At 43.4% G+C, this 27,056-nt stretch overlaps 2 protein-coding genes across 38 annotated transcripts in view; one reads left to right on the top strand and one right to left on the bottom strand.

Annotated features, from left to right (window-relative positions):
- The window catches only part of PXK (PX domain containing serine/threonine kinase like), a 134,356-nt gene that overhangs the window by 60,217 nt on the left and 47,083 nt on the right, over nt 1-27,056 (top strand). For 7 of the 36 annotated variants that reach the window (XR_003140634.3, XR_003140632.3, XR_003140629.3 and 4 more), the window contains exons 14-17: nt 4,886-4,963; nt 5,504-5,590; nt 6,045-6,114; nt 8,924-8,986. Coding sequence is in view for 29 of the 36 variants with exons in the window: in XM_025456353.3 (XP_025312138.1) it covers nt 4,886-4,963; nt 5,504-5,590; nt 6,045-6,114; nt 8,924-8,986 (298 nt within the window). In the remaining 7 variants the exon portion in view is untranslated. The other 29 variants (XM_025456342.3, XM_025456346.3, XM_025456365.3 and 26 more) reach the window with 21 other exon arrangements.
- PDHB (pyruvate dehydrogenase E1 subunit beta) lies at nt 20,901-27,056 on the bottom strand. 2 transcript variants are annotated; one of them, XM_049097800.1, is made up of 11 exons: nt 26,920-27,004; nt 26,783-26,836; nt 25,426-25,603; nt 25,103-25,210; nt 24,949-25,011; nt 24,813-24,848; nt 24,126-24,411; nt 23,620-23,730; nt 22,530-22,621; nt 21,734-21,875; nt 20,901-21,442 (listed from the first exon to the last, which is right to left on the bottom strand). In XM_049097800.1, exons 4-11 carry the CDS (start codon nt 25,178-25,180, stop codon nt 21,297-21,299), a joined length of 954 nt encoding a protein of 317 aa, XP_048953757.1. In that variant the 5' UTR covers nt 25,181-25,210; nt 25,426-25,603; nt 26,783-26,836; nt 26,920-27,004; the 3' UTR covers nt 20,901-21,296. The 2 variants fall into 2 exon arrangements, with proteins under 2 accessions (XP_048953757.1, XP_025312153.1); XM_025456368.3 differs by lacking the exon at nt 25,426-25,603 and having other exon boundaries at nt 26,920-27,056.

Here is a 27,056-nt window from a genome sequence, read left to right as displayed (position 1 = left end):
AACCACCCCCATTTGAGATCCACCCATTTATGGGCCTAATCTTTGAGTTGATGTTTACTCAGTGTGTACAGTTGGTGAGTAACACCTGTTTATTGTCCTTGGTCAACTGAGATCCTGGTACAGGGCCTGGCTTTCCTCAAGGCTTGAGGTGAATTTTGTTCTGGGTAGTGAATAAAGAGTGATTCTTCCCCAGCTCCATATTCCTAAAAGAACACATAATAGTATTATGATGAAATTCAGTTTAGGAAAAACAAAAACAAGGTAGGGTCAGAAGATTGTACAGAGGAGGAGGACGCTTTCCTCTGTCCTGTTTTGCCAGTCATAGTTCTGACAAAAATAGCTTGTTTGGATCTGAAGTAGGAAAGAAAAACATTTAAATCCATCTCTTCTTCACTGAAACCCCTCAGGAAATATATTCAGCCTAGTAAATAAATATTCTCTCCTCAACCCTGAAAGTCCAGCCCAAGAATTATTATTAGACCTTGTTCTTTCTCCAAATCAGAGAGTTTGTGTAACAATGACAACTTGATTTTAAAAACCAAGGTTAATTTCTTGTGTATGCACCTTTTTCTGGAAAGAGATACAAGAAACTGGTGACAGTGGTTGCTTCCATGAAAGAGAACTAGTTGGCAGACTTTTTACTCTGTATGTACCCTTTCATATCTTTGGGTTTTGAACCATATTACCTACTCAAAAGGTTTTTAGTTTTTTCTTTTTAATATTTTATTTATTTATTCATGAGAGGCAGGGAGAGAGAGAGAGGCAGAGACAGAGGGAGAAGCAGGCTTCCCCATGGCACAGGAGCCCAATGTGGGACTCAATCCCAGGACCCTGGGATCATGACCTGAGCCAAAGGCAGATGCTTAACTGACTGAGCCACCTAGGTGCCCTTAGATGTTTTGTTTTTTTTTTTAAAGATTTTATTTATTTAATAGAGAGAGTGCACAAGCAGGGTAAGGGGCAGAGGGAGAAGCAGGTTCCACACTGAGCAGAGAGCCTGACGTGGAGCTCAACCCCAGGACTCTGAGATCATGACTTAAGCCAAAGGCAGTTGCTTAACTATCTGAGCTATCCAGGCACCTCACCTACTCAAAAGTTTTTAAATTTAGATTTTTTAAAAAAATATTTTATTTATTTATTCATGAAAGACACGGAGAGACAGAGAGGCAGAGACACAGGTAGAGGGAGAAGCAGGCTCCATGCAGGGAGCCCAATGTGGGACTCGATCCCAGGGCTCCAGGATCACACCCTGGGCTGAAGGCAGCGCTAAACCGCTGAGCCACCCAGCCTGCCCTAAATTTAAATTTTTAAAAGGATAATAGAGACAGAGACAGAAAGTTCAACATGATCCAGGTATCTCTTTCCCAGGCTTGAGCATCCTGTGGCTTGAGAAACTAATAAATTAAGAAATAACAGACTCAGGGGACGCCTGGGTGGCTCAGCAGTTGAGTGCCTGCCTTCGGCTCAGGGCGTGATCCCAGAGTCCTGGGATCGAGCCCCATATCGGGCTCCCTGCGTGGAGCCTGCTTCTCCCTCTGCCTGTGTCTCTGCCTCCCTCTCTCTCTGTGTGTGTCTCTCATGAATAAATAAATAAAATCTTAAAAAGAAAGAAATGACAGACTCAGAAGCATACCAGATAGGTACTAGGCTATTGTTAAGAGTATCTAATGGCAGGGAGTGCCTCAGTGTCTCAGTTGGTTAAGCATCGGTTTCTTGATTTCATTTCAGGTCATGAACTCAGGGTTGTGAGATTGAGCCCCACGTCTTGGGGCTCATGCTGAGCAAGGAGCCTGCTTAAGATTCTGTCTCTCCCTCTGTTTCCCCACCTCCCTCACACTCTCTCAAAAAAAAGGGGGGATTTTCTGACAGAAAAAACTTTAAGCTTGAAATTTAGAAAGTAAATCTTTCACAGAGAAGATTCCTCTCAAGTTATAAAATACTATGATTACTTGAATTTGTGTGTGTGTTCCAATAAGCTGTATATATTTTTACTTTTAATTATGATAAAAAATAGAAAAGTTAACCTCTTAACCACTTTTAAGTAAGTATACACTTCAGTAGTGTTAACTATATTCACATTCGTTGTGTCACATATCCCTCGAATTTTTTATCTTGCTAACTGAAATTCGAGCCCCATCAAACAACTCCCCATTAACCCATCCCCAGTCCTTGGCAAATACAGTTCTACTTTCTGCTTCCATGACTTTGACTATTTCAGATATCTCATATAAGTGGAAGCATACAGCATTTGTTTTTTTGTGACTGGCTTATTCACTCAGTGTAATGCTGTATCTGTTCATCAGTGTTATAGCATGTGACAGGATTTTTTTTTTTCCTTTTCTTTATTTATTTGATAAAGAGGGAGACAGAGAGATAGAGTGCATCAGTTGGGGGAAGAGGCAGGGGGAGAGGGAGGAGCAGACTCCCTGCAGAGCAGGGAGCCCAATGTGGGACTTGATCCCAGGACCCCAAGATCACAGCCTGAGCCAAAGGCAGATGCTTAACTGACTGAGCTACCCAGCACCCCGGGATTTTCTTTTTTTTTTTAATGGCTAAATACGATTTTTTTTTTTTTAAAGATTTTATTTATTTATTCATGAGAGACAGAGAGAGAGGCAGAGACACAGGCAGAGGGAGAAGCAGGCTCCATGCAGGGAGCCCAATGTGGGACTCGAACCCAGGACTCCAGGATCACGCCCTGGGCTGAAGGGAATGATAAACCGCTGAGCCACCCGGGCTGCCCAAGCTGAATACTATTCTAGTATGCATATACCACATTTTCTTTATCCATTTCTCTGTTGGTGGATGTTTGAGCTTTTTTTTTTTTTTAAAACTTATTGACTATTGTGAATAATGCTGCAGTGAACTTGGATGTGCAAGTATCTCTTCAGGACCCTGCTTTCGATTCTTTTGGATACATACACAGAAGTGGGATAGCTGGATCATAGTATTTCTTTTAGTCTTTTGAGGAACTTCCTGTTCTCTTCCATAGCAGCTGTACCATTTTATGTTCCCACCATCAGTGCCTGTAGGTTCCACTTTCTCCACATCCTTGCCAACACTTGTTACTTCCTGCTTTTTCAACAGTGGCCATCCTTTTTTTTTTTTTTTTTTTAATCTTTATTTATTTATTTATTTATTTATTTATTTATTTATTTATTTATGATAGTCACACAGAGAGAGAGAGAGAGAGGCAGAGACACAGGCAGAGGGAGAAGCAGGCTCCATGCCGGGAGCCCGACGTGGGATTCGATCCCAGGTCTCCAGGATCGCGCCCTGGGCCAAAGGCAGGCGCCAAACCACTGCGCCACCCAGGGATCCCAACAGTGGCCATCCTAATGCGTGTGAGGTGATATCTCAGCATAGTTTTGGTTGACATTCCTCTAATGATGAGACATATTTTTTTTTAAGATTTTTAATTTTATTTATTCATGAGAGACACAGAGAGAGAGAGAGAGAGACAAAGAGAGGCAGAGACATAGGCAGAGGGAGAAGTAGGCTCCATTCAGGGAGCTCGATGTGGGACTTGATTCCGGGACTTGATCCCGGGACTCCAGGATCATGACCTGAGCCGAAGTCAGATGCTTAACTGCTGAGCCACCCAAGTGTCCCTAATGATGAGAGATCTTGATTAATCTTTTCATAGACTTTTTGGCCATTTGTAAATCTTTTTTTTTTTTAAGATTTTATTTATTTATTCATGAGAGACACACAGAGAGAGAGAGGCAGAGATGTAGGCAGAAGGAGAAGTAGGCTCCATGCAGGAAGCCCAGTATGGGACTCGATCCCGGGACTCTGGGATCACGCCCTGAGCCAAAGGCAGATGCAACACTGAGCCACCCAGGCGTACCGCCATTTGTAAATCTTTAGAGAAACATCTCTTCAGGTACTTTGCTCATTTTTTCCCTCTTAGATTGTTTTTTTCAGCTTTATTCTGGTTTAATCTTTTTGTGACAAATTCATTTTTCCATCAGGTTACTTCTCTTTCTGTCGTTGGGTTGTAAGAGTTCTTTATATATTTTAGCTTTTAGCCCCTTATTAAATACATGATTTCTAGTTATTTTCTCCCATTCTGTGGGTTCCTTTTTACTCTGTTGATTATTTCTTTTGATGATATGCAGAAATTTCTAAAATGTTCAATCTGTTTTTGCTTTTCTTGCCTTTGCTTTGGCATCTTATCCAAAATCACTATCAAATCCAATACCATAAAGCTTCTGTTTTGTTCTAGGAGTTTTATAGTTTTAGGTCTTCAGTCCAATTTTTTGAGTTATTTTTGGATATGGTATAAGGTGACGGTCCAGTTTCATTTTTTCACATGTAGATATTCAATTTTCCCAGCACCATCTATTGAAGACACTGTCTTTTTTTCTGCTATGTACTTTTTGACACCCTAGTCAAATATCATTTCACCATATACATGAGAGTTTATTTCTAGGCTCTCTATTCTGTTCTGTTGGTCTGTCTGGCTTTATGCCAGTATAACATTATTTTGGTTATTGTAGTTTTGTAATATATTTTGAAATCAAGAAGTGTGATGCCTCCAAATTTTATTTTCTTTTTCAAGATTGTTTTGGCATTTTGGGATCCCTTGAGTAGAAACATATATCATGTTTATTTATGTGTTTTATATATTCATTACTAAAAAATGATAATGAAGTGAGCATGTTGGGGATGCCAGAAGTGTCCAGGATAGTATTCAAGTGGATATCTTATAACTGATTTTATTCCAGATGCTCTCCTTCATTTTTTTTTTTTTTTTTTTTTTTTTTTGCTAGATGCTCAGATGCTCTCCTTCATAATAACCAACTGCTCTTTATTGAAACCACGACTTAAGAGAATCTCTGGCCATTTTACTCAGTGGATTATGTATTTTCTCTTCTTTCAGATCCCCACAAAGTTAAAAGAGGCATTGAGAATTGCCAAAGAATGTATAGAAAAAAGACTAATTGAAGAACAGAAACAGGTAAGTTGCTAGTAGCTCCTTGCCTTTTGATCTTTTAGCAGTTGCATCCTTTGCTATGGTATTCATAGTGACTTACTTTTGACTGGTTGTTCATCCCATAAACATTTCTTTCATCCTTGCCCTGAACCAGGCTCCATTCTCAATGCTGCGAGATAGCTGATTACTTCACAGTCCTGTCCTCAGGCACTCAGCCCTGTGGGGGAAACAAACACATGCATAACACGGGGTCATCCTTTATGATGGGGGCAGGTGGGGGCAGTGGTAGGGTACATATGGCCCTTGCTCTAGGTACTGGGAGCCACACTTGTTTTCTCTCAAAGAAAGAAGGGCAGGAAGAAACGGGCCAGGAAGGGGGAAATGAGAAAAGTCTTCATCTTCTGGCATCCTCTTATCCCAGACATCCAGACCCAAGCTCGGAGGCAGACAGGCTGAGCAAGGACAGAATTTTCATCCAGGATAATATGATTTGGCAAAACATGCTAGAGATTTCATTAATGTAGGGATACACTTACGTTTGTGGTGAATTGTGTTCTCTTATAGATTCACCACCATCGAAGATTAACAAGAGCTCAGTCTCATCATGGATCTGAAGAAGAAAGGAAAAAGAGAAAGATTTTAGCTCGAAAGGTAAGCCTGGTATCTCCAAATTCTCTTTGTGAATTCTTGACTACATATGAAGAAAGTTGTAGGTGAATAGCGCATATCTAGCTAATGACAAGATTTTGTGCTGTATCTCCTTGAAAGTTAAAACAATTTCCAGATGACTTGGTTTGCAGCTTTTAAAAAGAGCCACATAGTATCAGCAGAGAAATGGACCATATAGTTTCCTGGCTTGCTGGGTTGATGACAGCCTGATGTAATTGGGGAGAATGACAGGCCTGAGATAGTAAACTCAGCATTCTTGGTTTTCTTCCCCCCTTTGGTTATGGCTTGTGGCTTCTTAACTGTATGAAGTTTTAAGGCCAGATATGACCTCGTACATAGCTAGTTTAACTGTGTGCCTGGAAAATATTTGTATTCTAACTCTCAGCTTTAGTGTGTTTATTCTGTATTGTTCCCCATCTCTCTTTTATTTTTAAAGAAGTCAAAACGATCTGCTGTTGAAAACAGTGAAGAGCATTCAGCAAAATACAGCAACTCCAATAATTCAGGTAACTGATTCTAGATTGTAGTGGGGCCCTGGGCTCAAGGGTCAGGACTAGGGGATCCCTGGGTGGCGCAGCGGTTTGGTGCCTGCCTTTGGCCCAGGGCGCGATCCTGGAGACCCGGGATCGAATCCCACGTCGGGCTCCCTGCATGGAGCTTGCTTCTCCCTCTGCCTGTGTCTCTGCCTCTCTCTCTCTCTCTGTGTGTGACTATCATAAATAAATAAAAAATTAAAAAAAAATAAAATAAGGGTCAGGACTAGGAGTCAAGAGTTTTTGGCTTCTGGTGGCCAGAGACTGGGCAGTGTGGGAACAAAAGAACCCTCCCCTAGTAAAGAATCATGACAACATTCACGGGCTCACAGGACTCTGGCACTGGAAGATCTTCAGAGGGTATGGGGAAACAACCTGTGCACTGATGGTGAGACTTGATCAACTAAAGATGAGCATTAGGCATGGATGAAAAACCAGTCCAACTTACAACATGAGGCCGCCTGTTTGTCAGTAGAACCTACTCGAACAGAAACGACCCTGAATCCTGCACTCTACTCCAGTGCCCATGGGGTAGGAGGAAGTGCCCTCGTGTGTGAGTTAACACAAGCTGTTGGAAGGGGAGCACTCAACAGTGTATGTTGGGGTGGCAGAGAGTGTTATTCCAGAAGGGCTAGGGTGGTACAGAGAGCATCGTTCTGAGTTGGCAGTCCTTGCTGCCATTCCTTGCTGCCCCTCGCCTAGTCCTGCTGGCTTTGGACCTTAATGTGTCCATCTTCAGAAATCAGGGCCAGATGGAATGATCCTTTGGGGACTTCCAGTTCTCCCACCTTATGAATCTGTGAGGTAGAGTTCCACATAAAGAAGAGGAGACTTCACCCGACTCCAGGCAGCTTTGGCTTAGCCTGGAGGGCCAAGGAAAAGGGAGGTTTTTGTTAGGTTGAGGGATAGCTGCATGTACTTTCAGGCAGGAGAACGGCTGGGCAGAGAGGGAGAAGCTGAAGAGAGTGACCAGGAGGCCAGAAGGACAAGAGATTGGCCTCAGGAGCCCAGGTGTGGGTCTTACCATGGAGGAAGCCCACCCATCCCCTCCTGAAGGCAGGAGCCAGGAGAGCTAGGTAAAGAGGCAGAGGCATTTAGTAGTGGAAGGAGGGGAGGACATTGAGGGTGTTCACAGCTTTGCCCTTCTCAGGTCAGTGAGGAGACGCCTAGCCTGGGCGCACAGGACGCCAAGGCTGGACCAGCCGCAGCCAGAGATCGCTGGCAGTGCAGGTAGGGGTGTTGGAAGAGAGACTGTGAGGGAAGATCATGGACTCCAAGAGGGGAGAATGTGCTGACACCACTGCTTGTAGACTTCATCCACAGAAGTAAAGGGAGGCCGGGAGGCCCCAGACCCTGAAGCCTCCAGTGAGGACCCTGGCCGGCTCCTCAGGGTTAGTGGCTGCTGTGGCCAGCAATAATTCCAGAGTTGGAGGTCTCTTTTCTCCTCAGTTGATGCAATGGACATGGGCCAGTCATTGTCATCATTAGGCTCAGACTCATGTCTCCAACCAGCATGTCTGACAGATACTCTGTCCAGTGGCTGATTCCTTATAAAGCAGAGAAAGCCTAGCAGGATGTTCCTGCCTCCCCAAGGCCCTGCCTGCCTGCAGGGCTCTGGGCCACATGCAGCCATATGAGATTCCAAGGACGCAGAGACCCCGCCACACCCTCAAGGAGCTCAGGAAATCCAAGTAGCAGTTGGTGTAAATGTACAGACCATCTCCAACTCCACTGGGCTCACAAGTTCAGTCTTCTCCACTTTAAAAATCTAGGTTAGCTCTGCATAGTAGTGGGAAGGCAGGCTGGGTTGGGTTTTATCTCAACTTTCAGGAAAACTCCTCTCCTAGGTTAGAGGGAGGTGAAAGACTATTGCAACTTGTGAAAAGCTACCCTGCTTGAGGGAGGTGTGGTTTAATTCGGAAGCTTCTCCTGACGCTCAGTGTCCATGCTGTGTCCAACCTGTCCCGTGGGTGGTGGGTGAGGTGCTGGTTGGAGGCTTCTCGGGGGCATGACAACAGCCCTCCCTGGAGCTCTGTTCAGCCCTTCTTTGGACCTCTGTGGCACAGAGGGACTTTTGATTGCTACAAAAGGGCTTATGTAGGAACCTCTATCTGCTCACTGGGCCACTTTCCTGTCAGGCCAGGAGAGTATTCTCTGGGGACTTCTGAGCAATGGGAGATGCTGAGAACTTGAGAATATGGGAGTATGGACATTGTTTTAAGGACAAGAAGGGTATTTACTGGATTTCATCTAAGAAGAGGCCTGGGAGATCCACAAACTGCACAGGCTGACCCTTATCTCATTGAACGTAGCTGCTGATAAAATGGAACTTTTGCTAAGTGCATTGCTAGGTGGACACTGTGGGGGGAGTTCTCATTTCCTTTGGAGAGGCTTCCACTGGACTGCTCTGACCCTCTCTGTCCTCTGTACGGTGGCCACTGTCATTTGTCATTCATCACTCAGGGACAGAGGCTGGGTCAGGAAGAGGTGCCATAGCCAACTGCAGACACCATCGACAGCTTAGGGTTGGTTTCGAAACAGGGAGGTTGTGGGGAGCAGTGGGTGGCAGGGAGCCCTTAGTGGCCTGCAGAGGAAGCATACCCTGCACTACAGTGGAAGCCTGTGGTCACTGGGCCCAGTCTCTGACTTCTTCATCCCTCCTTACCTTTTACCACAGGGCCCACTCACTCATTCTTAGACAACAGCGGTGGGTCCCTGCTCAGGCCAGATTCCAAATGTCTGTCTTTGGTCCCCAGGAGGGTTTCTCTGTGTTTTCTCTTAGCAGGATCTGGGGCCAGCTCACCTCTCACATCCCCGTCGTCACCGACTCCACCATCTACAGCAGGTGAGTGAGGGAGACAGAGTACCTGCCGCCTTCCTCTCACCCAGCAGGAGGAGGAGTGGGGCCCCTTCTCTTCCTGCCCAGGCCCGAGTATTGCAGGGCTCAGGCACTACTGGCCCTTCTCCAGGTAAACCAGGGTGTGCACGCTGAGAGCGCGGAGGGTCTAGATTAACAAACTCAGACTTTATGGGGAATGGAATAGTTGGTTTCAGAGGCAGGAGCCACCCTCTTCCTCCAGCCTCTTTCTTGCTGAAAAGCCTCACACAGGGCTCCTCAGATCAGCTCCTGCTTTGGTACATGCTGAGCTGAACAACACAGTTGCTCTGCTGCCCAGGCGCCTGTCCTTCCAGAGCTCTCTCCTCAGGGAGCCCAGCCACAATGTCTGTTTTGTCATGGAGCAGAACTGGTGAAATGCCCAGGTGTGGGAGTGACCTAGCCACCGGCTTCTGATTTCCTGATAACTGTGCTCTGTAATGCATTTACTCATCAGAATATTTTTCTGTGGCTTGCCTTGGTTTTGTCTTTATGAGTTAAATCAGATTACTATGAATTCTGTTTGAAAAAAATGTAGAAAGAATTTATCCTAGGGAATGTTTATAAAAATAATCTCTAATTCTTTGGGATAGTCTCATAATGCTCTTTCCCTCTTTCCTTTTTGAACTAGTATCTCTTTTCTGACCATTTTGCAAGCCTCATAAAAACACATGGGGAGACCAGTATTTCTTTTCACTTCTTAAAGAAACCAGATGTTCTGGACGTCAAAAGAGCTGGTTCTGCCTTTCAGAGCTTGTCAACTGTGCTTGGAAGAGTTGCTGCAGCTGTCTGAAGGGAGGGTCATTGCCTGAGGTTGATTTATGAGTTGACAATTCCATATTCATCAAGGCTTAAGGCAATACCCAGGAGCTATCAAGACATTACCCATCTGCTCTCATGTCTTCTAACTGACCTTGCTAAGAAAATGACAAAGTACAAAAGGAATAGTTTGGACAGCTTACTTCTGGCTGGTGCTGTCTCCTCTTGCTGACTGAGAATGGTTACTACCGAGTGTTCTGGGCCAGGACCCATTTTGAGGAGCAAAGTACCGGCTCATGGGAATGATATTCTTTTCTCTGGCTGACTTTGTCAGCAGATTTTACAAGAAAGCCCCCAAATATTGTTCAAGAGAGAATATAATCCTCTCTGTCTTAAAAAAGAAAATCGTCTCTGTCTTATGTAGAGGTGACTTGTATAGGTTGGTCAGAAATTTCTGGAGTTCCACTGCCCAGATGATCATGTTCAGCCATTTTCTGGAAGAAAGGATATTAATTTCACACCACTTTGTTTGAAGGAAATTGAGAGAACAAATTAGTGAGAATCCATAAACCCTTCTTTAATATACAGGGTATCTTTTTAGTCATATGGAGCACCTACGTGTGCATTGGATGTGGTCCTGGGAAGTTAACTGCCAGTTCTCATTTTTAAATGCCTTGGGCAATTCTCAATCTATTTGGATTTGTTCATGAATCCTCTGATTTACTTGTGTTTGAATGGGAGCTATCTCATACTGTAGCAAGTTTGTGTGAGATGAAGTTTTTAGAATGAGAGAAGAGAAAAGGGAATCTTTTGTAATTAGATCAATGTTGCAAAAATGTTGAGGTGAGTGGAGCAGCAGGGAGCATTACTGTGAATTTGATGGTACCTATTCTGAAAGGGAATTGTAAGGATTGAGAGGGAAAACATGTGAGGCCCCAAGCACAAAGCCTGGTAGAGGTGGTAGGTTCCCAGCAAATATTGGCTCCTTTCCCTTATCTCCTCCAAACAATTTCTTGATGAAATTAGTATCTCAGCCCAGACTGTACTCTGACCTCTGCTGGGCACTTAACTGTAATGCATCTCTTAAAAATGACAACTAGCCTTTGCCAGTCAACCCAGCATTTCAGGCCCTAAACAGTAAATTTATTCATTCAGTTACTTAAGATGAGTTTAGTGAGAGCCTGCAATGTGCTGGGCACTGTAGGTGGTCCTGGGTTATAGGGAGGAATAGACAGGCAGGGCCCTAGCTCATGTAGAGTCATTTCCAGTGCCTCTCAAGAGCTCCATAGTGATAGACATAGTAAAGCAAATACTTTCCTTGGGGTAATATCTTCTCTCCTAGCATTTCCCTACCTCCAATAGAGAATCTTTACCTGAAAAACTGGTCCATCAGTTTCTGTTCGTGCAAGGCATGAGGGAGCCATGAATAAGGAGCAGCTTCATGCTACTGGTTGTTGCTTGGTAAATCCTTGTTGCTAGATTGCTTGGGCTTGCTCTGCCTTCAAGACCTCTCCTGGGTGAGAGCAGATTCCTAGCCTCAGGGTGTCATCTTCTGGTGGTCAGCCTCTGGTTAGACTGGCCTCTCCTTCTAGGACAGGAGGACAGGCTTCTCCCTGGGCTCATTTTTCTCACTGCCTCTCTGCACACTCCCCATCTTGTTGCTAGAATCACATCTATTCCAATTTGTCTTTATTTCTAGACCAAGTTTATCATTTAAAAAAAAAAGGCATGCTTATCTGGGAACCAAGAATAAGTGTCTTCTAGCTTTATGATGAAATGCAGTTTTCTCAAGAAGGAAAGAAAAATCTTCACTTTCAAGGACTAGTATTGAAAAAAGAATTCCTGCTCAAGGTAGCATCTCAAACATAACTCAGTCTGGGAGCCCTTGGGAACTATACCTTGGGCTGGGGAACCTAAATATGAGGATGAACGCTTGCTAGTTCTGGGACCCTGGACAAGATTGTTGGCCCCTGGGGATCCCTGGGTGGCGCAGTGGTTTAGCGCCTGCCTTTGGCCCAGGGCACGATCCTGGAGACCCAGGATCGAATCCCACGTGGGGCTCCCTGCATGGAGCCTGCTTCTCCCTCTCCTTGTGTCTCTGCCTCTCTCTGTGTGTGACTATCATGAATAAATAAAATCTTTAAGAAAAAAAAAAAAAGGGCTTTCTTGCTTTAAAAAAAAAAAAAAAGATTGTTGGCCCCCATGTCACTTAGGTTCCCATTTGTCAGTGAGGATAATAATAGTGCCCGCCTAGGGGAGGTATTATGAGGATCCAGCGCATTCCATATATATGGGGTTAGAACAGCACCTGGCATACAGTAAGCCCTCGGTACCCTGTTCCTTATAGGGAGACCGTGGATAAGTCACTCTGCCTGTCTGGGTGTTGGTTACTCCCTCTGTTGTAGAAGGCAAAAAGATCTGGATTAAAGGGAGAGAGACCATCTCACAGTCCCTTCTAATCAAGCATACTGTAAATCCACTGGGAATCCTGTTTGCTCAGCAACAGATCAATTTAGGCAAGTTTAGTTTGGCTGCATTGTCTGCCTTCTCGAAAGTGTCTGCTTTAAGCACATTCGTGATAGCGGACGGTGGTGGTCTTAGGCTCTGTTACTTCTAGTATGGGGCAGAAGTGACAGATGTTTCTAAGCGAAGGGGTCTCACCCTCATAAGCTCTTTTCAGCAATTGTGTAAGGGCTGGGGCCTCTCCCATTTCTTATTGCACCTCCCTGCCGTGGAGCCTCTTCTTGAAATCCTTACCAGATTGACGGGAGAAATATCATTTCCCTAAGTCTGCTGGTGATTCCACTGGGAGAAGTAGAATTCTCTAAAACCCCATTGCTGCAATCCTTATATTTTCAGTGAGAACACTCCTTTCTTTTCTGCTAAAGGTTATGCTTCCTACCTCTGGAAAGTCACTCTTTCAAGAGCTTTAAAATTCTTTATCCTGACTTATTTCATGGTAAATATCACCAACTCATGTTTATAATCTGTATTCCTAGAACTGAGCGGTTTAGAAGGTCCCAATTTACACAAACACAAATATGCTCTTGCACTCCGTTTTGAGAGAGCGGACAATCCTGTTGCCTTGCTATTTTCTGTGTGTGTGTGTGGGGGGGGGGTTCTTTTTAAAACAGGTTTGCAAAAGGGTATTTGGGGAAAGCTAAGTAAGAGGAGACCCTGAATTATTGTTGTTTTTAGTAATCATATCTAACATATTTTGGGTACTTATGCCTGGCACTGTTCTATGTGATTTAAAGTCATTTTATTTAATTGTCATAAATACTTTCCCATCCAATGAAAGTAGTTTCTACTATAGCTCTATTTTAAAGACAAAGAAATGGAGGCTCTAGTGAGGTTAAAGGATGCTAGAGCCAGGACTCAGAACTTGGTTCTGTCTTTGCTCATTTACCCCACCAATTTTGATTGAGTGCCTGTTCTTTCGGGGTGCACTGCAGAGTGTAGGCTGTTAAATATTGCTCAGTGGTGTGAAAAGAACTCTGAAAGTAGAATTGGAAAACCCTGGGCATGGGTCCCAGCTCTACCACTTTGTACCTGTGACCTTGGACAAGTAATTTCCATTCTTTGAAGAATTCCTGGTCTTTATTAGGTAATGTGCACAACAAAGCTTTATAAGCAGTAAAGTGCTATCACGTATAAGCTATGAATGCCCTGCAAGAGAATTCTAGCCCTTTTGCTTACAGCTTATAATTTAAAGCAGTAATTTTGGAGAGAGAACTAGCAACTGATAGAAAACTCAATGTGTAAGAATGAGTGGAGAGAGAGGGAAGTTCCATGTCTAGAGAGCTGGAGGAGGGAAAACAGCCTTGTGGGCACAGAGTAACTGAAAACTTGAATAATAGGAAGGATGGTTAAGAATAAATACAGCATGAAAAAGAGAGTGATTTGTTCAGAATGTTTAGAATTTGTCTAGCCAGGTCAAATGTCTGAAACCCATTCTAGGCTCAAAATCTTTGTCTCTGGCCATAAGAATTGCTTCTTTTTCTTAAAACCTACACATACACAAAGTGATTGCCATCTTTGGGATGAACAAGTCTTCCTGCTCTGCTTCTCTGAAGAGTGTGTTGGCTGTGCTCTGCTGCCTTCTTATAGCCTTCCTTCCCCATTTCCAAGCCCAGGGCTGTAAGCTCCTTCCTTGAGCCTTGGGCTCCTGTGGGTGGAGGTGGTACAGCGCAATGTCCACAATATATCCTCCTAGATCTGTCCCAAGTGAGTGGTCAGCCTGCCTGGCCCCTCCTGAGCCTCATTTCTTGGCCCCTCCCCAGATGAAACGGTTTTCCTCTGGGCAGTAGGGCACGTTGGTTCATCAGGAACTCTGGGATACATTGTCCGGAGAAGCGTTATCCTTCACATTTAACTTAGAATCCAGTCAGTTAAAGGGAAGACAAGAAGTGTTTGCCCTGCTTATTTTCTTTTTAATGGTTTTATAGCCATAAATAAGCAATGTCACTCACTCCCCAACTCAGCCTGTAGATCCCAGTGGCCGTCAAAGAGGGGCTGCTTGCCCCTGCCCAGGAGCTACCCCTTAGACCTACCCTGTGCTCTTGCTTTTCCCAACTTTAAAAAGACAGATCTCCATTTTAGACTATAGAAGACTCAATTGGGAAAAAGTGGTGAGTTCTAATTTTTCTCCCTTCTTGACTGTTTTTATTAAGCTATAGAACTAATTATGCTTCTAGTATTCCACTTCTCAGGGGGGCTTTAAAAACTTTCCCAGGTCTTTTGAAGTGAGTGTTGTGCTTATAAACAGATAAAAAAATAGCACCTAAATGGCTCTGAAACAAAACAAAACAGAAAAGTATGAAGAGGAAAGTGACTCCCTGGCAACTCTATCAGCATATTGACTCTTTGGTTCCTGTGTTAGCACATTTGCCGAATTCTAAAAGGGTCACAGATGTGCTGACAAAGCAGTGCATTTTGCAGTGAAGTGTATCCTAGTTTGTTAGTGAGAATAATCAGCATGTGATTCAGACTAATATTTTGCTGTCTCTTACTATTTGATTAAATGACACTAAAATCTGAATAATGACTTGTGTCCCCTCTCTCTCTCTTTCTCTCTTTGCTGTTTTCAGTAGAGCATGCACCATTTTGAACGTGAATTTTCGGTAAAGTAAGCTATACTGATTTCTCTAACTTTAAAGATGCTCTGTTTCTGGCTGTGAAATGGGACCCAGTGCATCTAGATCACTGAAGTGATGAACAAATGGGAAAGCAGATTTGGGAGGATTTCCTTATTTGAACATTTAAATGAAATACAGCATCTTTAAAAACACTCAAGTGACTTCATTTACATTCATTTCATTTTCACCGTGACCTTCAAAATCCTCATTTCCACTCTGATTATAGTTTTAAAATACAACTCTAAAACCTGCAAATCAACTGCATGGTATTTTGTTATGTTTTAATTTGGGAAGGTAGGATCTCAGAGTCTTGATGGAGCAAAAATATTGGTTTGCTATTACTCTGATGAAGGGAAAGAGTGTTAGCCGATTGACAACTCAGTTCTTAGTTACAGGAAGACAACTCACTGACATTTTATAACTGACAGCAGGGAAAAACAGCTCTCTTTTAAGCATCCCTAATAACTCTTGAGTTCAGACATGAGGGCAGCCTCCTCATCTATCTGAGGCAAAATACCAAGGCAGTTGCCAAGAGCTGGGAGGGCTGTCTGCTTCCAGGGGTCACTGTACTCTGTTCCCTCTGAGGGTGGCTAGCAGCTCTGGTCTTGGTCTCATGGCCACGTGGTCTCCCTACTTCTATTCGTGGACCACAAAGGAACTCGTGATCTACAGAGACCTATAGATTGCCCACTGCTAAAACTGGCCCCAGAGGGGACCTCCCCCCAGACATCCTTTCCCCGAGGCTGGTGAAGATGTTTCTGGCCAAGTATTCCACCCTAGATCTAACCTATGTTCTTCTGGAACAGTCTGTGGTCTGTTCCAGGGCCTCTACTGTATTGCCAGGTTCTCACTAGTTTGGTGGATGGGATTCTGGGGAGGATAAAAGTAGTTGGCTTTTGGGATTTTTGTCTATAAGAGTAGTTATGATGGAAGAGAACTATTTGGGAGCAGGCCAATATTTTTCAAAGATGGGTGAATTCAGTTGACAACCAAGCTTTTTTTTCCCCTTCAAATTTTTACTTAAATTCTAGTTAGTTAGCAACTGATGTTACATGGAATCTGCCTGATCTTGTCTGTGGCCTGCGGATAAGGACTATTGGGTACTTGGTGGGGGATGAGTCAGTGGCACTCAGGCATTAGGCAGCTTTTCCCAGGTCCACCTCAGACCAAATAGCCAGCTCTGAATTTGACCCATATCAATATTGCAACTGGTAGAATGTGTTGTAGCTTAAGCCCCAACGAACCTTTAAAGGAATCTTGTGGACTATAGAGGAAGTAAAAAGAAAATGCCAAAAAAAACCCTGGTGGGGCCTGTCATCAGAGGCTGAATCCTTGGGTCTGTGTTCTTACTTCCTCCATTACTGACCTTCTAACTCGGGGACCTCCTTCCCTCTTCTAGAGTGTTCTGAGCTGGCAAGATGAGATTTGGCCTTGCCCTGATTATACATCAAGATCTGCCCTAGTTGTCCGCAGGCCCAGTGAGGAAGAGTGGGCCTTGTGGGACAGTTAGGCCCTCTGGGTCTGGTCTGGCCCTCTGAGCAGATGTCAGGGTGACCTTGCTCCTTATCCCTGAATGAGCAGCCTCTCCTTTTGTACAACCTCGACATCTCATTTGCTTTATAAGCACAAGTTACTCTGTGATGCTTGGGACCGTGTGTTTATTTACACTACCTACATATTCAAAGAGATTCATTTAAAGTCCTAACAATCTCATCCTTTACTTGGAAACTCAAGATCCATGTACTGAACACCACCCCCAACTCCAAGCTCTGAGAGAGTCAATTTGCACTTTTAATTTTGAGTGGCTGATAATGAAGCCAAAGTCGAGGGTTGGCTCCTTGCGAAGTCCAAGCAGATTTGTTCTGTGCCAAGAGGCAGCCGAAATCCAGGTCCAGCTGCTGAGACCCACCCCTAGCCTTCCAGAATCCTGGACTGGAAGGGTGACAGGTCTCTGGACAGGTCACTCTCTGCCTTTAGCAGGGTGCAAGTGCTGTCGTAGCCCAGAGCTTGTCTTCTTTCTTGTTACCTGCAGTGACTCTTCTCCACGGTCAAAGCACAAAGCTGACAGGCAGAAATTCTGGAGCCCATTCTGGAACACAGTGGGCCCTGTGTGTCAAGTGCAGATTCTACTGTCCTTTGTTGGCTGTTGGGTGGTGGGGTATCGGAGCCTGCTGGCTCCTCGGGGGCACTCTTGGTGCTACTGCTAGGTCCCAAGAGCCTTCAGAGACACACCCCCACCCCCACTGGGATTTCACTGGCCACTTTCCAAAAACTCCCTCAGAGGAATGCTTCTAGCACACTTATCCTCCCTGCTCTTCTCACCTCAGCAGTTATTATGGGTTTAAAGTCTTTTTTATCTTCGTAACCTTGTAACATGAAGCTGGGAACATTTTTCCAGGAGACATCCTGGCAGAGAACATAACAGAACATCATTCATTTGTTGTTACTGTATAGAACCAGTGAGAATTACATTTTGTTCATTTGTTTGTATTTAACGTTTATTCATATTATATTTTCATTTTTGAGAATTCTAAGATTGCAGAGCATGAATGTGTGTATCTGTGTGATTCTTTAATTTCAGCTGCCTTCGGTTTTAGTAAAAGATGTAACGAAGGTAAGTGGTTTTCTATGAAATACAAGACTTTGAACCATTATGTGGCACACTTGGTAAAAAGGATCTCTTAGCGAAGTATTTTATTGGTGATCCTGAACCACTCGTCCATATAAACTCAAGTGGTAATGGTATGCTTACTTGTTACCATCACAGCTCAGTAGCAGGTTGGAGGGGAAGAACACCTAACAGAGTGTCTCGCTAGGGTAGCCCTGGGATGGACCAAGGGCAAGGCTAGAAACAGGGGAGTCACCAAGTGCTGCAAGGTTCACAGGAAATGGGGCAGCTAACTCTGTGGCACAAGCAAGTTCTTTAAAGCAGGTCTTTTGCTGTACTCAGTTTTTATCTTGTCCTAGGAGAATAATTCATTCATCTATTCAGAACTATAAATGTCAACTGCCAAGTGTTCATGTGCCTGGAAGCTAAGTTTTAGATACGTGTCCAGATTCCTTCTCCTCACCCACCAGGGTAGAGTCTCTCCTGATGGCTTCAGCAAAGACGTAGGGTTATTACCGTTCCATTCTGTTCCTGGTTTAGGCCGCAGTGGAAAGAAGGTGCTGATGAAGACTCATCCCTGAGAATACCATTGCCAGGGAAAAGAGCCTTCTGCCCCTTGCTTTGCACTGTTAACAGTTATTAGCCTATTATATTTCTAATGCAGCCTAATAGAAAATGATGATTGGAGACACAGGCCCTTGGGGAACCCTTAACCCAGCAGGCACTGGTTCCTTGCCGAGAATTCTGAGTGGTTTGTCATTTTCTATTAAATCACGTCCTTCAAATGTTGTGTGTGTTGGAGCAGCTAAAGAAATGTTCATCCTTTATCAGTAATTGATATTCAGGTAGCCCAACTCTGCATACAAATGTCTATTTTTACTTGCTAGCTCAGTAGGTGCCCTGGACCTGCCTAAAACAGCTGATGGAACTTTGGGATCATCGCTAAAATTTGGAAATGGAGTTAGAGCCTCATTTACACGGAGAACGGAGAGAATGTCACTATGTATAGTTTCATGTAATCTTTGATATTCAGTCTTAGTTGACTATTATCTGGGGAAATTAATTCCTCTTTGATGCTTCTAGTTTTCTTGTTCAGCATTTTAAAAAAACATACAGGACCAGGTTTTCTTGGTCCCTCTGTGGGAAAATATTTGCAGTCTCATCAAAGCGTGTTCCATCCAGGCCTGGGCAGTAACATGTGTGCAGGGTGTTTGGAGAGATGAATCTGACTGTCCCCTTTCTCCCAAACCTAGGGATGTCCGCATTACCTCCACCTCCTCCACCTCCGCCTCCGCCTCCACCACCAGCAGCTCCCTTGCTTCCTGCGAGCACAGAGGCGCCTACACAGCTCCCGCCCCAGGCTGTGAATGGTGTGAGTCGAGGGGCCTTACTCAGCTCCATCCAGAATTTCCAAAAGGGAACTTTGAGGAAAGCCGAAACCTGTGATCATAGTGCTCCTAAGATCGGCTAAAGCTTCGTGTTTACACTTGGAGGGAAAAGTTCGTTGTTTTTTCCTCCCACCTCCAACCCCTAACGTACTCTTTTTTCGGATGAATAATTGCTGAGCCAGTACAGTCACATACTGTTTTCAGATGCTCATATAAGAGGCTTCTCAAGAGGGAAATATTCAAGTAGAATGAAGTCAGGCTGGCATTTCTGCCTTAAGAAATCCTTATTTTGCTCCTTTATTACCATTTTAAAGGAGTCTTATTCATCTTCTAATGGGCATCTTTTGGGGGCAGCAGCATATCTGAGTCAACCTTTTCACCAATTGAAGGAAACGGACAAAAAAACCAATGACAATATTCAGAACAGTGAATGACCTTTGTGTTGCAATCCCTCCTTTTATGTCAGACAGCTCCCAGAAATGTTCCTCTCATTTCTCTATAAAGCATTTTCTGGTTATTTCTTAGGTAACTCCCATTTTTGCTACCTTATTTTGTCTTCGACATTATTAACACTGTAGTCCAAAGCATAGTTATGTCGAGGAGTGAGAGAAGCAACTGAGTTCTTCCTTTTCCATTCAGATAGTCAGGGGCAAGTCAAGCCTGGAACCTCTCTAGGTTCTAACAAGAATACCATTGTGGTTATAGAACTCAGGGCTGCGAAGGCAACCACTCTAGACTCATAGTTCCTTTTAGTTAGAGTGTATTGGACAGGAAATGTTAATATCAGAAAAAGCTCTTGCTGATTAAAGGATCTTCATCCTCAGCAATAAAGTCAAGTTTGTGGTTTATGGGGGGTTATTATTACCACACAAGTAAATTTGGCGTTCATAAAAATCAATTCTGATTTTTTGAAAGGTTTATCCAAATATATCATCTTTTTAATGTTACTCATTTATTAGATCCTTTATCCTATGATTTGCTTAAACCCTTAAATAAATTGCACTTTAAAGGATTATAAATAATCCATTTAAAAATTCAAGTACACACATCAGTGTTGGTTACTATGCAGAGAGAATGTCATTGTGTATAGTTTCATTTAATCTGTGATAAATGTTCAGCTGTATTTTTTATTAAAATAAACCATGTCAAGAAAGTATGTTGTCTGTAGCTTGGTGCTAGGCATTTTAAGTGGGAATTCTTATAAACAAAGAATAGATCCACACAATATTTCTGGTTTCCTTCCCACCTATCCTATGTCTCTTTTGTGTCATATTTTCCCTCTTAATTAACTAAAAGCTAACAATCCTGTCTTGCCATTTAAATTAGACATCCCTCATATGCTTCTGTAACTAATTTAAATCTATCTTTTCTGTCTCAACTTCTAAAGAGGGCAGCATATGGCAGCATATCTCTTTTTCAGCAGTGGGAAAAATACCTGATACAAATTTTCATTTAATTTTGAGGGAACCCTATTACAATTGGGCATTTGAAGAGTCTGTGGACAAGTTAGTTATAAATGTGATGGCAGTTCAGGTGATTTAGCATCATTAATCTCTTTTTCTTTTTCTTTCTTTCTTTCTTTTTTCTTTCTTTCTTTCTTTCCTTCTTTCTTTTTCTTTCTTTTCTTTCTTTCTCTTTCTTTCTTCTTTCTCTTCTTTCTTTCTTTCTTTCTTTCTTTCTTTCTTTCTTTCTTTCTTTCTTTCTTTCTTTTCTTTCTTTCAGATTTATTTATTTATTCATTTAGAGAGAGAGAGAGAGACACACACAGGCAGAGACACAGGCAGAGGGAGAAGCGGGCTCCATGCAGGAAGCCCGATGTGGGACTCAATCCCGTGTCTCCAGGATCACGCCCCGGGCTGCAGGTGGCGCTAAACGGCTATGCCACCGGGGCTGCCCAGCATCGCTCATTTCTTAATAGAAATTCTTAGCAGAATTTTAAGACCTCCACCCACCCCAGATTTATTACCTCAAGAATATAAAAATACAATTAGTCATACTTAGGAATTCTTTTATTCCTTATCAAAACAATCAAACAGCAAATGTAGATAATAGCTTTTATCTTTACATACAAGTTATCTTTTTGGATATGTCTTTCTGCAGAACTCTGCCATGTTCAGACCTTGTCCTTGTGAAAGGGTAAAATTTTAAGTTAGCCTTATTCAAAGAACATAACTGTAACAGACCAACCCCCCCCCCCCATGGAGTCTAGGGCAGGAGAGGAGAGTTTTTCCACATACAAGCACATTTAAACTTCTTCCAAGTACAAAAACATCTGTGATGTTGCTTTAGAGATAGCTTTATGAATCATAAGGTCTTACAGTACAATTCAGGTGAACTGTCAGAAAGTATTTTAAGTAAATCCCAATGACTTGAAATTCAAGTCCAAACTAGATATTTAATGTTTTCTTTATTGCAAATATGATGTCTTTAACTTGAGGTACAGAGTTGTCTTCTAGAATCTTTGCATAAGGCATAGGGACATCAGCACCAGTGACACGAACTGCAGGAGCATCCAGGAAATTGAATGCAGGGCCTAGGAGAGAAGGAGGCTCAACTGAGAGAAGCAAAAAAAAAAGTCACTGAACACCAGCACCTTCCCACAGGAGGTATGGCTCTCCAAGGAGAGAAAACCTGAAGGAATATACTAATTATGGGGATTGTATCTGGCTTTTTTAAAAAAAATTTTACCCAAAGGAAAAAATGCCAAGGTGAAATTGAAAAGTTAAGACTTTTGGCCACCCCTAGCTTTTGCTCTCTATACAGTGTCCCGGTATACACTGTTTATTACAGCTTGAGTATTCTAGAACCAGGTTCTCTGAAATACCTTCCATAATCCTGGCACAAATTTCAGCTCCTACTCCAAACTGTGGCCAGCCTCCTTCCACAGTTATGAGATGATTGGTCTTCATGACACTGGCTTCTATTGTTTCAATGTCCATTGGTCTGATGGTTCGCATATTTATCACCTAAACAGATAATACAGATATGCTTTATAGAGCCACTGCACCACAAGTATAGTCTCATCCCCATAATACCACGCCCTGTTTTGTTTCCTGTTAATCTCAGAGTCTAGGAAAATCAAATCTGCCTATTCAAGAACAAAATGTAAAATGGGAAATGGTAATTAAAACAAAAATCTTTCACAAGTGGTTAAGAATTCACTTAACCTCCTGGGCTTTAACTTCCTTCTCATCAAAACAACTAACAACTGACTGGTCACTGTGTGCCAGGTGCTACACTGAGTGTAACAACCACCCTAATGGGACAGTAAAGGTATTCTCAGTTTCCAGCTGATGCAGCTGAGATTCAGAGGACAGATCTTGCCCAAGTTTAACTAGCAAGTGGTAGGTCCTGGACATGAAAAGGTTAGACACTGATTTCTAAGATTCCCTGTGTCCCAACCTCTAGCTCCAAGGCTGGATCCCAGCTTGAGAAAGTAAGTACTATTCTAAAAATAGGTATTTGAAAAGCAAGAAGGTTCCCAGCTTTAAGCAAAAGTGAGTGACAAAGCAAGATTTTACACTTAGTTATTAACCTGTTACAGAATTCAAACTCCTATTTCTGGGTCTTAAATTTAAAAGGAAACTTTCTGATTCTTTAAGAAGTGAATGTCTACATACCTCACATTCAATACCCTCTTTGGATAACACTGTTGCAGCTTCTAAGCAGTGGCCCACAGGTCTTGAATGAGCAACTACAGTTATGTGTGTACCTGAAACAGAGTGGTCACAGGTCAGAGACCAGGTTGAAACTAAAGCTGTTGTACTGCTCCACAGCCATTGTGGCTCTTGTTCATTTATAAAATTCAACTCTGTTCCAGTGAGGTGAGGAATGTGATAGCCTTCCTAAAAATGAAATACAAATCTACTGGACTGAGAATCAGGAAAGCACAAAAGTTTATGAGGAAAGTGTAACACATTTCTTCATTTCTTTTTTCTCAAGATTTTATTTGAGAGGAGGAGAGAGCACATGTGTGCGAGAGCAGGAGCATGTGAGGAGCACAGGGAGAGAGAGAAAGAGAGAGAGGGAGATCATTTTCAGCACCCTCCATGCTGAGTGCAGAGCCTGACATGGGGCTTGATCCCAGGACCCTGAGATCATGACCTGAGCCAAACCAACAGCTGGACACTTAACTAACTGAGCCACCCAGGTGCCTCAACATGATGGATTTCTTTTCTTTTCTTTTCTTTTTTTTTAAAGATTTATTTATTTATTTATGATAGGCATAGAGAGAGAGAGAGAGAGGCAGAGACACAGGAGGAGGGAGAAGCAGGCTCCCTACCGGGAGCCCAACACGGGACTGGATCCCGGGACTCCAGGACCGCGCCCTGGGCCAAAGGCAGGCGCTAAACCACTGAGCCACCCAGGGATCCCCAACATGATGGATTTCTTAACTTGATAATTTCCTAACCAAAGTAAAGGGCAGGAACTTCAAGAATGAATCGTTCGACCAGGGTGCCTGGGTGGCTCACTTAAGTGTCTGACTTTTGATTTCAGCTCGGGTCATGAAGATTGTTAAGACTGAGCCTGGAAAAAAAAAAAAAAAGACTGAGCCTGGGTTGGGCTCCCTGCTGGGCATGGAGGTTGCTTAAGATTCTCTCTCCCTCTGGCCCTCCCACACTTCTTGGAAAAAAAAAAAAAAAAGAATTTGACAAACATAAATACAGGAGCTAGATTACAAATACTTTAGCATGTACTAAGTGCTCTTACCTTGCCTTTCTATTTTGGCTTTTCCAATGGGAATCAGAAAATCTTTTGACTGAGCTTCGGAGGGAAATTCAAAAGGAACTCCATACATCAGTTCGTTCTCTAGCACCACCACTACAAAATACAAATGTTTAACAGAACTAACTACATGACCAAATGTATATACATAACTATCATTCATTTTGTGCAAAGTTTCACTGTGCAGATTAGGAAGCCTCCTATCTATTGTGTCCAGTAGCCCTGAGAGGATGGTTTAGGTACTGGCATCTATAGTCTGGTCAGTCCTAATTTTATCTATTGTAGTTAAAATGGTGTTGTAGGTACCTAATAGGCCCCATATAGTCAGAAAAGCAAAAACAACACCTTTTTAATGGTCTTTGCTGTATCTGTAAATCATAACATTTTATATGTCTAAGCCTAACTAGAACCCTTAAACGGCTTCCTTCCAGGCAAAGATTTCAACTTAGTTCCTCAATGTTCAAAAGAGACCCAAGGCTCACTCTACTGACCTGGATTATTATCCCGAATGGCTGATTTAATAAGTCCTTTTGCATCCTCTGAATTCCAGGGGCTGACCACCTTTAAGCCTGGGCAGTGCCCATACCAGGCAGCAAAGCACTGTGAGTGTTGGGCAGCCACACCTGCTGAGGCACCATTGGGCCCCCTGAAGACTATAGGCACAGGCTGAAGGCCCCCCGACATGTAGTAGGTCTTGGCAGCTGAATTTATAACTTGGTCAATGGCTTGCATAGAGAAATTGAAGGTCATAAATTCACAGATGGGCCTCAACCCAGCCTGTCAAATAAAAAACAGAGATCTTAGAAAAACTAAAAAGCAATAAAAAGTGGCAACCACTCCAAACTTCAATGTTTTTAAAAGGTCATGTTAAAAGAAATCTCTTTAGGATTAAAGGGGAAAGGAGAGAAAATGAGTGGGAAGTATCAGAGAGGGTGACAGAACATGAGAGACTCCTAACTCTGGGAAACCAGCAAGGGGTGGTGGAAGGGGAGGTGGGCAGGTGGGTGGGGGGATGGGGTGACTGGGTGATGGGCACTGAGGGGGGCACTTGACGGGATGAGCACTGGGTGTTATACTATATGTTGGCAAATCAAACTCCAATAAAAAATACAAAAAAAATTTTTTTAATTATTAAAAAAAAATCTCTTTAGATGAGATTCATAAAGAGGATTACACACCATAGCTGCACCCACAGCAATTCCAGCAAAGCCCATCTAGAAGTAAAACACAAACACAAGTGAAAATCCATAAAAATCAGAACAGTGTACACTTTAACATGCCCCTGAAAAGTCTGCGTCCTGATGGAAGGCTCACCTCAGATATGGGAGTATCTATGATTCTCTTATCGCCATATTTCTTCCACAGGCCTCGACTAACCTAAAATTACACAATGATCTCATTACTTTTAAGTGTATATGGGAGCAAACAGCCACCTCAATTTATATCGCTTTCACATATCTTGGGTTACCTTATATGCACCATCATACTGGGCAACTTCTTCCCCAAGGAGAAATACCTTCTCATCTCTTTCCAGCTCTTCATCCATACCTTGGTTTATAGCCTCACGAACTGTCACCTGTCACAGGTATGGGGAAAACAGCCAATAAGCTACAGGATTATTTCAGATACTACTGAGATTCTCTCCTTTTATAATTACTAGGCTGCCTACAGCATACGGTATGAAAACTATCGCTAGGACAGGCTTCTCTTTAAAAGTTCAAAGAATCCCCCCCTCAAATAAATAAATAAAATCTTTAAAAAAAATGAAAATAAAAGGTGAGGGGAGGGCACCTGGGTGGCTCAGTTGGTTAAGCATCTGCATTCAGCTCAGGACATGATCCCGGGATCCTGGGATTGAGCCCTGCAGTGGGCTCTCTGCTCAGCAGGGTCAGCAGGGAATCGGCTTCTCCCTTTCCCTCTATCTCTGCCCCCTGCTTGTGCCCCTTCTCTCTCTCTCTCAAATAAATCTCTAAAAAAAAAAAAAAAAGTTCAAAGAATTCTAAAAGTAACATTTTCATACACAGTCTTTGGCTGAATTTGTTAATGAAAATACTGAATGCTTTTCTTAATGTGCACCTAAACTTAACAAAAGCTGTTTGCTGGCCAGACCAGCTCAAGTTTCCTGAGTAAAAATTCTATTCAGTTGTTTTATTTCCACAGTCAGTGTAGTATGGGACAGAAAACTGTTAAGAAAGCCTAAATAAAACTATGTTTTGAGCACTCACTAGGTACTGGGAACTTCCAAACACTACCTTCAGAATCTACAAGTTATTTTACTAGACAGATTGAGAGTCCTCTAGTTAAAAAAAAGAAAAAAGAAAAAAAGGAGGGGGTACGGGGTAGGAAATTCCTCAAGTTGAACACAGAACTACTATATGATCCAACAATTCCACTTCTAGAGATGATCAAAAGAAATAAAAGCAGGGACTCAGATACTTGCACACCAGTGTTCTTAGCAGCATTATTCACAAATCCCAAAGGTGAAAACACCCACATGTCCATCAACAGACAGAATGGAGGAACAAGATGTGATATATGCATAAGATGGAATATTATTCAACCTTAAACAAAGAAATGAAATTCTGACACATGCTACAACATGAATGAACCTTGAAAACATATGTTAAGTGAAATAAACCGGATATAAAAAGACAAACACTGCAGGATTCCATTTCCAGGACACACCTAGAATAGATAAATTCAAAGGCACAGAAAGTGCCAAAGAGGTTACCGGGAGCAAGAGGGAAATGGGACGTTCGTGTTTAAGGGGTGGAGAGTTTCTGTGTGTGATGGTGATAAAGTTCTGAAGACCGATGGTGGTCATGGTCTCACAACATAGTAAACGGAAGTACTGCCGCTGAATATACACTTTAAAATGGTAAATCTGGTTATGTATATTTTACTTGAAAAATGTAAATGGGGCGGTTGAGGGAGGAAGCGCGAGGTCTAGTTTCCTCAGATCGCCCACAGATTCCAGTGAGCCTGGCCGGGGCGACTTGCTGGTGTGTCCGGCGCTGGGTCGCAACAGAGGCACTCGGAGTCCCACGCAGGATGTGGGAACCCGTGGACCTCAGGGCCCGTGCCGTCCCTGTCCCCACGGCGCAGGCGCGTCCCTCCCGGGATTCGGGCTAGCGCCCAGGCCACCTACCTGCAGCGCCGCCGGCGCCGTCCGGTGGAAGCGCCTCCTCAGCAACCCCGACACCTGGCGAAAAGAGAGAGAGAGGACGCTGAGAGGGGGCGCAAGGCGGGCAGAGACCACGCGGAGGCACGCATGCCGCTGCCTACCTGTTCCAGGGGTCTCCGCATCAGGCCAGACACCGCCGCCATCTTGACCGTGTCCTCCAGCCGCCGCCGAATGACAACACCGCAGGACCGCAGTCGCCTCAGGCTCCGCCTCCCGCGCCAGCTCAGGCCAATGGCAG

Source organism: Canis lupus, chromosome 20 (assembly GCF_003254725.2).
Source record: "Canis lupus dingo isolate Sandy chromosome 20, ASM325472v2, whole genome shotgun sequence".
Lineage (NCBI taxonomy): Eukaryota > Metazoa > Chordata > Mammalia > Carnivora > Canidae > Canis > Canis lupus.
The sequence above is the reverse complement of the archived record's forward strand: the minus strand, read 5'-3'. Positions and strand labels throughout refer to the sequence as shown.

Bases quoted from the DNA above. Each gene is read 5' to 3' on its own strand.
- PDHB (XM_025456368.3), bottom strand. From the start codon at position 26,961: ATGGCGGCGGTGTCTGGCCTGATGCGGAGACCCCTGGAACAG. The intron at 25,012-25,102 runs GTAACCCAAGAT...GTGTAATTTTAG, and splicing joins AGTATGATGGTGCATATAAG to GTTAGTCGAGGCCTGTGGAA. The intron at 24,849-24,948 runs GTGAGCCTTCCA...TTTTACTTCTAG, and splicing joins TAGATACTCCCATATCTGAG to ATGGGCTTTGCTGGAATTGC.